Here is a 12590-nt window from a genome sequence, read left to right as displayed (position 1 = left end):
AGACAAAGGGAGCAAGCACATGCAACATATCAGTGTGAGGTATGCCAAACACATATGAAAATAAGCATGCAGTTAGGGAACTGCTGCAGAAATGTGTGAATTTGAAGGTTTGGCAGATTAGCAGAATACATAAAATTTCACAGGCTTTAAACAACAATAAACCTCATAGAGAATAAGTGAAGAAAGCTTTATTTAATACTTAATCCACTAGGGAAATATATACACTCTGTTACCTGAAAGACTGCTTAATTACAGCTAATTAGTAAAAGCAAACAAGTAATCAAGAAAAAGGCTTAAGCATTCCAGAATAATATTAATCAATAATCTGCACTGTAAAATAATTTCATTGTATGCATTAAAAGGACACCATTCATAAACTAAGCTCATGTTTGATCAGCTGACAAAGTACTTTTGTTCAGTTTTTTGGATCCTTTATGCTCACAAAACAAAATTACTGGTGAAGGCATACATTTCTTTTTCATTTGATGGAAAGAAATTGGCTGTCCTTCTTCCCCTTTTTTATCTAATGCAAGTTACAAAATGAAAAGAAATTTATATCTGGAACTGAATAACATTCTGAGGAAATGACTAGAAATCTAAAATTATTAAAAAAAATCAGGTATAGGAAAAAACCTTCCTTCTGGATCTTGCCCAACTCCTTTCTTTATTCTGCTTCTCTCTCACTGGAGCTGCCATTACATTTTATAAATACTTTCTTATTATTAGAAGACAGCTTTCCCACAACTTAGCTTTTTAGCAACTCCAGCATAGTTGTAAAAGAAAGTTAAAAAATATTCTTACCAATTATATTTAACTAGAATATTTTTCTGCTCTTCACTAAAATAATTATTTTAATTTTAACATTTGATGCTACTGAAATTTCATTTAGTACCTCAATGAAGTCAAGACCTACAAGTATGATAAATATCTTTTTTATTTCTGCAACCTATGACATGGAGTTTTATAAAATTAAGGTCTTAATGAAGACCTCCAAACTATTTGCAGAAAGTATTTTCTATAATAGCAGTCATTTGAGCCACAGAGTCATCTTTAACCCAAGCCTGCAAGAGAAAGTGAGCTTGTGATATTTCTCTGGTCATTCCAATATTCCCCTGCTACTTCAATATTTCCAATACTCCTCTGGCCAAAGGCCCTGAAGGAAATGCATTAAGTAGTTGTTAACACTGGCAAACATCAGAGCCACTGCCTTAGATGTAATTGGTACCAAAGACTCATTGTCAATTCCAAGGCTCAAGGCAAAAGGCCAACTTATTTCAACCAGCAGTAGCTGAAAGCAATACATTACCTGCCATTAATTATTGGCATTGTACATGTGAAACAAAGGCAGTGGCTATCAAATCTGCACATGTGTTTTGGCTTGCTTACATCAACATGGAATGGAAATGGTAATTAAAGTTACATTTTCCATTCTTGTGTTCCTTTTCCCCCACCATCGACATACATCAGAGGTAATTCCAATGAGATCTGATGATGTGTTGATACTGAGGTTCTGTTCTAATCTGAATATTGGCAGACTTTGAAAGCATACTACATTTAATATAAGCTAACAGGCAAAAAAATTTGTTATACTGTCACAGTTCTTATTCAAACAAAGTGGTAATTTATTTGTAATTTTTCAAGAGCTACCTTCCTGAATTTCATAATAGAGAAAGTGAAGACAACGAGAAACTGATTACAAACATTTAATTATTTTAACTTCAGGAAATTCTGCTTCAGTTTAGTTTTTAATGTAACTCAGCTGAGTCAGAGTTTTATACTTTGTGGACCCATAATCTAGAAAAGTGTTTTGGCTTCATATAAGAGAAATAAAACAGACTGCAACTGACTACATACAATATTTACCCCTATATATATAATTTATATATATTCACAAGTCTGTACCTGCATTATTTATCAGTATCTGTACAAAATAATGAGATCTAATCAGAATTCAGTTAAGACATAACCTCACATTTATATAATACTGAGTTGTGCAAAATTTCTAGTAGAATAGAAATGTGTGTGGGTAAGCACATATTGATGCATGATGGATTTCATCCTCTCATCTATGTTCAGGCCAGGCTCCCAGTAAGTGGAGTATTAAGAAACTGTAAGGGAGACTGAATTAATGATCTTCTGCTCATTTCAAACAAATGAGCAAACTATAAGCAATTAATATTACGCAGCTGTTACTTCAGGAACAAATGAGATTATATGAAACAATCTATACAAAATGTTTGTGTATATAAAAGATACGTGCATGAATACGTACACACACACACTTACAATTCCTTTGACCTGAAAAATTCTTCAGGAAGGAGTCCTGTCTTCACTAGGAATTGCTTTCACATTGAAGTAAAGGAGACCCAAATCAGCTAAGTTCTGCAGGCAGTGCTAGAATATGAAGTTGGGCAATAGCTCACAAAACAGCTGCCTAAAATTAATTGCAGCTTCTTTTTCTCTCCCTCTCTTAACTGTTTCCACATTTAACCCTTTCCCCTAAGTTCACAGCCCCAAGAGGTGCTTCCGCTAGTGACAGCATCACCCTAAGTGAGCTGTATCTGTCTTTGACAAATAATCTACTGGCTGGGTCCTGCCCCAAAGCAAGATGGAGATGATTCAAAACACCATAATTTCGTTTTTTCTTAAAAACACTATTTCAGAGAGTCAGTAAAAGCAGTGGCATAAACAAAGGGGAAAAAGATGAAAGGATGGTGACCTTGTGTGAAGAGGCGAGAGACAGGAGCCAGGGGCAAGAAATTTTTAATAAGCTCTTAAAGCTTACTAAAGAAAAGAGAAATTACATCCAAACATCAGGTTTGCTGATTATTATTCAATTTGCTGTACTTGTGAATGGTATCATTTTTCCTTTTGTCTGCACAGTGAATTCAGTTTTAGAAGTCTTTAAACCAGGGCTTCTTACTCCTCATTTGCATTCTGACCTTTTGAGCAAATATATAGTGCTGGGTCCAACCGTCCAAGACAGACAAAGCTGCTGCCTCTCTATGTCCCCAGGTCCAGCCAGGAGGGGGACTGGAAATGCGTCCCCAGCAGACAGATGTCAACACCACAGCCATACATGGCTGGACACACAGCTCCAAACACACTAACACGGCACAATGGCCTCACCACCCTCCCCTCCCTGGCTGAAGGTCCACTAAGGAAAATTGCTCACGTGGACAGAGTGGATCCTTCTAGCAACTGGGCTCAAACATCGAGTCTGCCACTCATTCCATGCCAGGCTCTCCTGTGACAGCCCTGGGAAGGCCCTGGACAAGGGAGACCCTTTGTTCCTTGGGTCTCCTCAATTTGTGTTCTTGTCTCCCTTGTGTCCCTGTGCTCTTCCAGGCTTACAGAGATAGACAGGCCTTTGATGGCTCCTGTGATGGGCCTGCGAGCATCCTGGCATGGCAGGCTATTACCTGGGCTTCCTCGCCTTCCACTCTTTCTCTGAATTCTTTTTTGGATGTGCTGACCAGTTATTTACCACATAATCTACACTGACAGGTAAAGCTATTATTTGGTTCTTTCATGCTGCTAAAAAGTAAACTTTTAGTAGAATGCCTGGAGCTCAAGCCCACCTAATTTACTTCAGTGATCTAAAAAAAGTGGCTTAACAATCTGTTCAGGAACTCTGAACGGACCCAAGAAATTATGTTCTTGTCTCCCAGAAAAAAATGTACGAGAATAGTCCATGTAATGACTTCCATTAATAATTTTAACAAACAGATAATATTTGCAGTCTTCCAGAACTGCATACTTTTCACTCTTGGCTGTTCTTTATGTGCTTCATCTAATGCAAACAGCTAACTTGTTTAATAACTTTAAAATCAGATGCATTTATCAAGAATGATCTGTGTGAAATTCAGCCAAAATATTTACAAATGGACACTAAGAATCAGTTTTAACCACTAACTTAAATCCATTTATTATTCCTCAATGCAATTAGCTCTCCTCTGACATGACCTATGCATGCACATACGTATAATGAACAATAAGGACATTGTGAGTTTCAGGGCAGCTCATGTTTTCTGTGAGTTAGTTAATCAAGCAACCAAGTTAATGATGCTCATCAACCTGTAAAATACCTGAAGACTTATAGAAGAAACCCCCTAAATATAGCTTAAAATATTATTCTGTTGATGATTGCTTAGTCTGGGTTTAAAAACACACACACATTCTATGAGACTACTATTTTAAAATTATGACAACATTTGAACTCCAAAAGGAAGCATGAGCCAAAGTACCCTTGATACTTCTGAAAAACCTCCTCTATATCTTACCTCTGTTTCTTTGCTTTCGCAAAAATGTTTCATTGCCTTATGCTGCTGAATATTCCTTCCTAACATGTGGTACAGAATTAACATCAAATGCTGAAAAATCCCTCCCATATATGGTAGAGTACTGCAAACCAAAGCTCCTCAAAACATTTTCTCTGTAGACAAAAATATCTTCCGGAGGGTTTGCTGAGACAGACTGCCAAGTCTGCAGCCACAGGGAACGCTGGATTAGAGGAGCCCAGTCTTAGCAGTAGATTTACTTTTTATTTATAAAGCTGTATATATATTAGCTTTGCCACTCCACCAACTACTGGCATCAAACTAGAGAGCTCATTTATCTGCAGGACTCATTAATGAAACACATAGCTTAAAAACAAACTAGTGGCGAACCAATAGCATCTGATAACCTTCAATTGCACCATGTACAAATTTCTGTTATAAAGCAGTGAAATAAAAACCAATACCAACCCAAAACAAAGCTGTAGCACTCATGTTCAAAAGACAGTGTAGTGCAGAAAGAAAAAATAAAAAAAAAGGAAAAAAGGGGAAAGAAGGATATAGCTAGACCAGAACAGCACACAGAACATCTTCCAGCTGAGTCACTCTCTTAATGAAGTAATGCTTTAGAGATGGGTGCAAGGATAGGTGCAAGATGTCCACTTTTACACCATACTCACAGGTTTTTAATGGTTTTTTACAGTCAGAAAACAATCTACATTAATAGAACTGGTAAGAAATGCCACATTTTCGGTCAATACCTTCCCTTCATTGCAGCTGATAACATGCACATTAACATCAAGTATAAAGAAGATGAAAAAATGTTTTCACTGTCCAAGTGCAGAATAGATTAAAGTTCAACCTAAAATCATGGACTCTTTAAGGAACTGGAGAGGATTTCAGGTGTGTTCATGTCTTTAAGGTCTATTTTTAAGACTATTGTGTGATCAGAAGATTCTAAATCCCCAAGAGAAGTCATTTAGTTGCAGATTATTTAAATCTTATGTCTTCTCTCTTGAGAATTCATAACTTACAACAAAAATCTTAGTACAATATCAAATACAGTCATAGTTCAGGGCTCTGATAGCACAAACTGGCAATTTACCTCTTTATTCACATTTTTTGAAGCAGGAGCTATAAAATTACCTCTGTCATATGATTTTAATTTATATGATGGCAATGCACAATGTAATTATAGTATGATGATTAGCAAAGTTATGTCTGAAATTACAATTCTATGAAATAAGTAATATTTTAGTACTACTTTAATTATGCAGACTAATACATTTAGGAAAGACATCTTCATTAAAAATTAGAGAGGACAGGACAAATTTAAAATAGTACTTTTATAAATGAAAAATACACACACCACCCTGGTCAGCATTTGAAAAACAATTAAGAACAACCAAAACTTTGGGGAACAAAAGTACACACTCAAATGAGGAAGTTAATTTCTCCTGCTTATTCTATTTATAAACGTAGTGGTTCAAGTGAGCCAATGTATTTTAACTTTGTACTAAAAGATATGCTTAAAAAATAGATCCTACTGAGTTCCAGTTGTCTGAGACAACAGGAAGCCATGAAGCCGGATTAATACAGTGATCTAGATAATGGCACCTATACCACAGAAAAGTTAATCCCTTTGATTTAGAGCATGCTGATGAAATTCAGACTTCAAAGGTAGTTCTGGTCCTCGGGTCCCACATATCATGTCATGGTGGAACACTGAGGTCAATGATAAAGCCACTGCTTTGGAAAGGATGGATAAGTCTATCTTTGCACCACAGTTAATCTGCAAACCAGACAGTTCACCTATGGAGTCTAAAAGAGCTGTCTGCAACTGAAAATTTACACCTGAGTGAAGCCAGGATTTCAGCAGTCTGCTTTCAAGGGGTCTATTCCCTCTCCCAGCACAAAGAGCAGCACTGTCTTATTGGCTTCAGAAGTTCAGGAGCAAATATTAGTACCCTACCATAGATCTTGAAGATAACTTTCTATAGAGTACTTAATTTGGTCAATAAATCTGTTACAGCAACTTGAGAGAAAACACAAAGCACAGTAAGTAGAACATATCCTCAAGAATATCCTCAGCTGATATGCAAGTGCAACTTATAATACAGGGCAGTGTTTATATGCCCCCTAATTTAGTGAGAGTAAAGAATGGAAATAAAGGATTTTTAAAGCATGTGCATTTTCTTAGGAAAATGTGATACTTTAACAACACTTTTCCATCACTGTTATATCCTCATACTATGTATTTTCACATAAAACATACACACACACAAAACTGATACTATTAAATTAAGCACAGAAGGCTAAACATGCACTTTTATTTTGTGTATCCATATATGTCCATACATAGAAAAACATGTATGTAAATTTTATATATGGAATACAGATGAACATAAGCAGGCATACTATTAAAGTATCTTGCTTATTTTGAGTTCAGCACCAACTAAAGTACAATTTGTTTATGAAAATTCTAATAAGTTTGGGATCTTCTCTGCTCACAAAACAACACATAAAAAAATCTCACAGATGCAGCATACCTGTGTTCATTTTGACACTGGAGGTTTTGCTATAAAAGTCTTCAGATTTCCTGCGGAAAATAAAATGATCTATTAATTTGCACAGGACAAGAATGTGTGGTACAAAATGGCAGCAGGGTTTTTTGGAGGGGTGGAGAATCACTGTGATACAAATGGCAGTCCTATTTTAACACTGCTTTAATTAAACTGGTATTGCTTGTCCTTCCAAAGTTAAAGATGAGCTGTCACTTCCATTATAAGTCACCTTATCTTCAAGTATTTAGTAGTTTTCTTGTAAATATTTACTCTAGGATAAAAAAAACTAGAGATTAACTTCTGGTCTTGAAACTATAAACTAAGAATATTTTCCATACAGGAATGTGGAAATATTTTTAAAAGCTGCTTATAAGGTTTATTCACTCCTTTGCACAAACTAGAAGATGTAAAGAGTAGTTCTCTCCAAATATTTTCTAAGCAGCCAAAGTTACCAAGTCTTTTTCAGTGTTTTATAAGCAGATTGGTTGTTTTCATCCAGTGATTTAATATGTCTCCCCAGACAACACTGACATTCTTAATGTTGTTTGATGTATTTCCATGCACAGAATCAGGCCGTGTCTTGGCACTCACAGGAATCCTTACCAAAACTCCTAATGGAATCACCAGGTAGCAAATCAGGTCACTATACAGCAACACACTTTTTAAAGATAGTAACTTGCACCAAAATAATGTAAAGCGCACACGAAGGTTGATTCAATTTAGATACCCCAACTCTATACAGCACTTACAAACAAACAAATAGTAAAATGCAACAAGTCAAACTACAACTGCAGAAAACTCAAAACATGCTATATTAACAGCCAATTTTAACCTGACGTCATGGGACAAAGCAGATGCTGTTTTTCCACCTACTGACAGTTTATGTCACTTTATCTCAGAATAAAGTGGCATCTGTATACTAGCCAGTCTTAGCTGTATTGTTACTTATACACTGTCCAATATAACCTGCTTTAGCAAATGGGCAGACACACTAGAGGCCAAATACTGAGGGCTGAAAAAAAAAAGAAAAAAATTAATTCTCCCACTGCATTATTCCCACATCAAGTCCAAGATAAAACAAAGGGAAAATCAGATTTTGTAATGTAATACAGCTTCAAAAAAATTAATTAAAAATATAAATTGCCTGGCTATGTTGGAGTAAGCTGGAAGGTACACATGAGGGATCATTTTTATGATGGGAGACTAAAGGCACTAATTAACACAAGTAAACAAAATATCAAAACAGAATTCCAGTTTCGGTTCAACTCAACAGGAACCCTGAATTAAATGCACCTCTGAGGTAACATATATTTCCGTATTCCCTTGTATTCATAACAAGGCCAGACGTTCCACTGCTCAAAAAAATTACTGTTTTTCAGAAACTATCTGATCACTGCTGCTATTATTCAGTCAGTTTTGTGACAAATAAAGACATATGTTAAATTTCTTGAGAACAATGGAAATAAATAACTGGCAGTGAATGAAGTTTTATAATATTATTTTTATGCTGCAGCTATCAGCAAACTACTGTTGTGAATTTTAAAAAGATCTTATAAAAATTAAGACTTTTTTTATTTTGTATATATGGTCTCTGACTGAAATTTTTCATTTCTTTAACTGCTACAGAATGTTCTTACAGCCTCAAATTCCCACTGCATTTTCAGACTGCTAGAGGAGACACCATTTCCAAGCCTTCTTTTAGCTTGGAACTGAATCACTGACTGTATCACATATAAGATACAAAATGCAACATGATATTTATTTTCAGACCAAACAAGTACAGGACTCTTGGAACATTGCAGAGCCAAAATGATTTCTAGCAGGTGGCTTCGATATATTTACCCAAAGCATGAGTAACTCTTAATCTAAGTTTTAACAGACAAAACTCAGTTTCAGCACTACAGCTTTGTACTTCTAACAACTTCAATCTGAACAGTTTAGGCTACATTGCTGATCATACTCATACGAATCACTAATGTTTCCACTTTAATCTAATTTTGCTGAAAAACAACTTAATCTTGCATACCTAAAAGATATGCATGTAAATAAGGCAATCCAAATCTCACGCATGCAAACAGCAGGCCTTGTATTTAATACTAAAATTATTTTGAATTCTGTGCTTCCAAGGAGCTAAAGCACCATTCAAATACTTGATGATACTGGGGTAGAAGCCAAATGAATGCAATGAAATTAAATGCCATATGCCTGAAATTATTTTATTCAACATTGTTTCAATCAGTCTTTAAGATCCTTGCTTCAAGAAGGAAGTGGTGGGGGGGAAGAACAGGGAGCAAAGGGCTGGTTTTGTTTTCAAAACCTTCAGCTCCTTAATTTCCTCCTGAAAATTGTTCTTTGGTAATAGGTCTGCCCCTGACAGAGGCGAGATGAAGGTTCCACTGGAAGCATCAGGCACTTTAGTGCCAAAATGTCCACCCAGTGATCAGCTGAGATACTCAGCTCTCAGACAGCTAATGCTGTGACAGAACAAAGGCCCGCAAGGATTGTGTGAACACAAAGCACTGCTGAGATGCATGATTTTCAAAATCAGTCCCCTAGATCGGGCAAGTCTTCCACTCAGCTCACACCTGATCTTTGATGCTGAGGTAGAAGAACACTAAGTCTAAGCACAGTAGCAGTCCTAACTTTTGCAGAGGGAAGTCCTGGATTAATTTTCATGGCATTCCTCTATAGTTAGCTTCATCTGGAAGAGCTAATGCAGCAGGAAATGAATGACTTTGCTAATGCACAAAAATGGGTCTGTTGGGTTGCATACACCATTGCTACATTCAGTTTCACTAAATACATATCCTTCATTAACAGTTCAGAAATTCTTTGCATTGCAAGAGGTTACTGAACAGACTTGTGGGAATCTCATTGACATCTGCCCTATTTTATCCAAGAGACCCTGATATCTACTTGTAGTCACTTCTGTTCCTGGTAAGTTCTGAAGCGTGGGGTGCTGAAAGAAAACATTCTGACACCCCTTCTGTTCCACATTCATATGGAGCTATAAAAAGGGCTAGTGAGAAGTCAAGGAAGGTTTCCCCACCCTCAGTTTATTCATGAATCAAGATGGATGACTTTACTGTTAGGGATTTAATTCCATTCTTTGTCAGATCTTCAAGCACCTATGGACATTAAGGCAGAAGAACCATTTAGACACAGTTGTGCACAGTGTGCTCTCAGATGACCTTCCCTGAGCAGGAAGGTTGGACCAGGCAACCCAACGTGGTCCTTTTCAACTTTAGCAATTCTGTGATTCTAAATTACCTGTTATTTATTCTTTGCCATTTCACAAAAGATACTATAAAAAGCAGATTTAAAATGTAATTTTCTGATGGAGTATTTATATTAATTCTAAATCTAATTCTAATATTTGCTCTTTATTGTTACTATCCTTTGTATTGAATTCTACTCCAAGGACCTTTGGTGAGATGAGCAGTAGATTTAGAACATGGAGTGCAGATGGATCAACAGCAGGATAGACGTGTGTGTCTGGCTGGAAAACTACAGATTTTCATTTTCTTAGATAGAGAGCAGTTCCCAGATATTTGGAGAGGACAGGAACCTTCCTGACTTACATTAGAAGGAGTGTCAAACTTCCATTAATGTTGTTTGCCAGTTTCACTATTAGAGCTTGAGAGAGTAATCTACTCAAGAAAATATCTGCAAAGTTAAGAAACCAAATCAGTTGTGAGTTTACTACAAGGATTGTTTATTCAGTCAGTTTAAACATTGCAGTTGATCTACAAACATGCATTTATTACCAGGCAGGATCCTATTTTGCATGTGGCACTATATTCTTTTAAGGCACATCATCAAGACTCTGCACAGCATTCCTGCTCTGCAACAAGTCACTATACTTCATATACCAACTCATACATGCAGTGATGGAGGGTAAAAAAAAGTATGAAGTATTAGTTCTGAAAGTACAGTGAAACTGACTATTTTATTTCTCTCCCTATTTAAAAGAAATTCTTTCAGGTGTTTACTGTTAGCAGGAAAACTATGGCAATGAGAATGCAATGAAAACTTGATAAACCCCAAATGTTTAGATTGTGACAACAACACTCACATAAAGAAACAGTTGTCCTGAAACTTCCTTGCCAGAAGAAGTCTCTCCTGCTGAGCCTATAAGCAGGTAGAAAGCTTATATGCAAATATATTGTTTGTATGAAAAAATTTTTGATGGAGCACAGGTAGATAGATGATGCTTATAATGAAAATGGTTGCCCCATGTTTCAGTTTTGTTAACATGCAACAAGAAGTCCCCAAAATGGCAGGGGATCTTTACTAAGATCCAACACAGTAAAGCATATGCTGAGCATGTGCTTTAGTATATGCTTTGAGAAAGCCCCACAGAACTATTTCTATGCTTTAAGTTAAATACAAACATAAATACTGTTTTCCACTGTTCACACTGCCTCAACCCTATAAGCAGCCGAATACTCAGAAGCTAGAACTCTAGTTCTAATTAAAGTGTTTTCAGATAGATAATCAAAGAGAAAAACATACACAGACAATTGACATCACAGTTTCTGTAATTTTAAGTTTTTCTTAAAAGAAGAGATCCTCACTCTATGTGAAAAACCATTGTATATATTACTCATGTACATTATCTGAAATGTACTGATCAGGTCATTAAACAACTGGGATGGTGAATAATTTGTACTTGGTCATAAACTTCTATCGGAACACAAGAGATAAGTCACATTGTACTCAGCAGCAGTAAGTGCGTGACCAGAGAGATCTCTACAGACAAAAGCTCTGTTTCCTGGATCATCTGCAGTACTATGAAAACTATCTTAGGCTGATATCTAACTTACAGCAGATCAGATATTTGAGCCTATTTCCTCAGCAAATACAATACTAACATTGTTATTCAGTGTACTGCTAAGACTTCTTGTTGGAAAATCCAAGTGGTTCTAGCTCCTATGTACAAATGTTCAGAGTACCAGATACGGGGAAAACAATCACAGGAATCTATGGCTGATTATTCTCTATAAGCACATCAAGAGATTGGATGGAAGAGGAGGAAATAAAAGCACTATTAACCATTTTGTGTATCTTAAATGTGAGTTGAAAATTGTAAGGTAATTTCTATTAATGAGAAACATTAAGGGCTGAAGCACTTGTCATGAGTGCTATGGTCAGACTCAAGACTGAACCTGACAAGTGTATGTGAAAAATGTGACTGTCTGAATGCAGGGGGATAAATCTGATGATACAGAAACTTCTTTCCAGATGCTTTTCCTAATGTTATTTCTCTGAGAATGCTATAAATTCAAGATTAAGAGAAACTAGTATCATCCTTTCCCATGTTTCTTCATGAAACAAAGAAAATTTACTAATTGTCTGATAGGAAAAGCAAAGACTACATGTTTCTAAACTGTCAGTTTCTAACAGCAGTCTTTGTTCTTGCACATAGCATCAGCAGAAAAAGTTCAAACACTTGCATTTAAATTGTTACCAACATAAGTCTCTCTCTCTAGAGAAAACATATGAAGCTTAAAATTTTGTCTGTTTGTAGCATGATTTGTATTAGATGCTTATTTTGACTTGGTATGTAGTGAAAAACAAACAAAATTTCAGCATTTGGTTCTAAATAGGTACTTTCTGTCATGTCAAAATACTTCTCAGATACTTCAGTAGCAGAACATTTTCCTAAAATGATACTGCAAGTATAAGAGGATACCAAGAAAGTTATTCAAGCCCACAACATTCTGTACATTTTACTGGTTATTTTTAC

General features: G+C 36.1%; 1 protein-coding gene across 37 annotated transcripts in view; it reads right to left on the bottom strand.

Annotated features, from left to right (window-relative positions):
• Positions 1-12590, bottom strand: part of SORBS2 (sorbin and SH3 domain containing 2) — a 192868-nt gene that overhangs the window by 69280 nt on the left and 110998 nt on the right. For 34 of the 37 annotated variants that reach the window (XM_088057052.1, XM_088057051.1, XM_088057049.1 and 31 more), the window contains one exon: positions 6827-6876. The exons of the other annotated variants lie outside the window; for them this stretch is intronic. In XM_088057052.1, coding sequence (XP_087913178.1) covers positions 6827-6836 — 10 coding nt within the window. In that variant the 5' untranslated portion in view covers positions 6837-6876. The remainder of the gene's footprint in view (positions 1-6826; positions 6877-12590) is intronic. 37 annotated transcript variants of the gene reach the window in all.

Source organism: Pseudopodoces humilis, chromosome 6 (assembly GCF_049639895.1).
Source record: "Pseudopodoces humilis isolate 2021_Gansu_Grassland_sample_001 chromosome 6, ASM4963989v1, whole genome shotgun sequence".
Taxonomy (NCBI): Eukaryota; Metazoa; Chordata; class Aves; order Passeriformes; family Paridae; genus Pseudopodoces; species Pseudopodoces humilis.
This window is presented reverse-complemented; position numbering and strand designations above follow the sequence as displayed.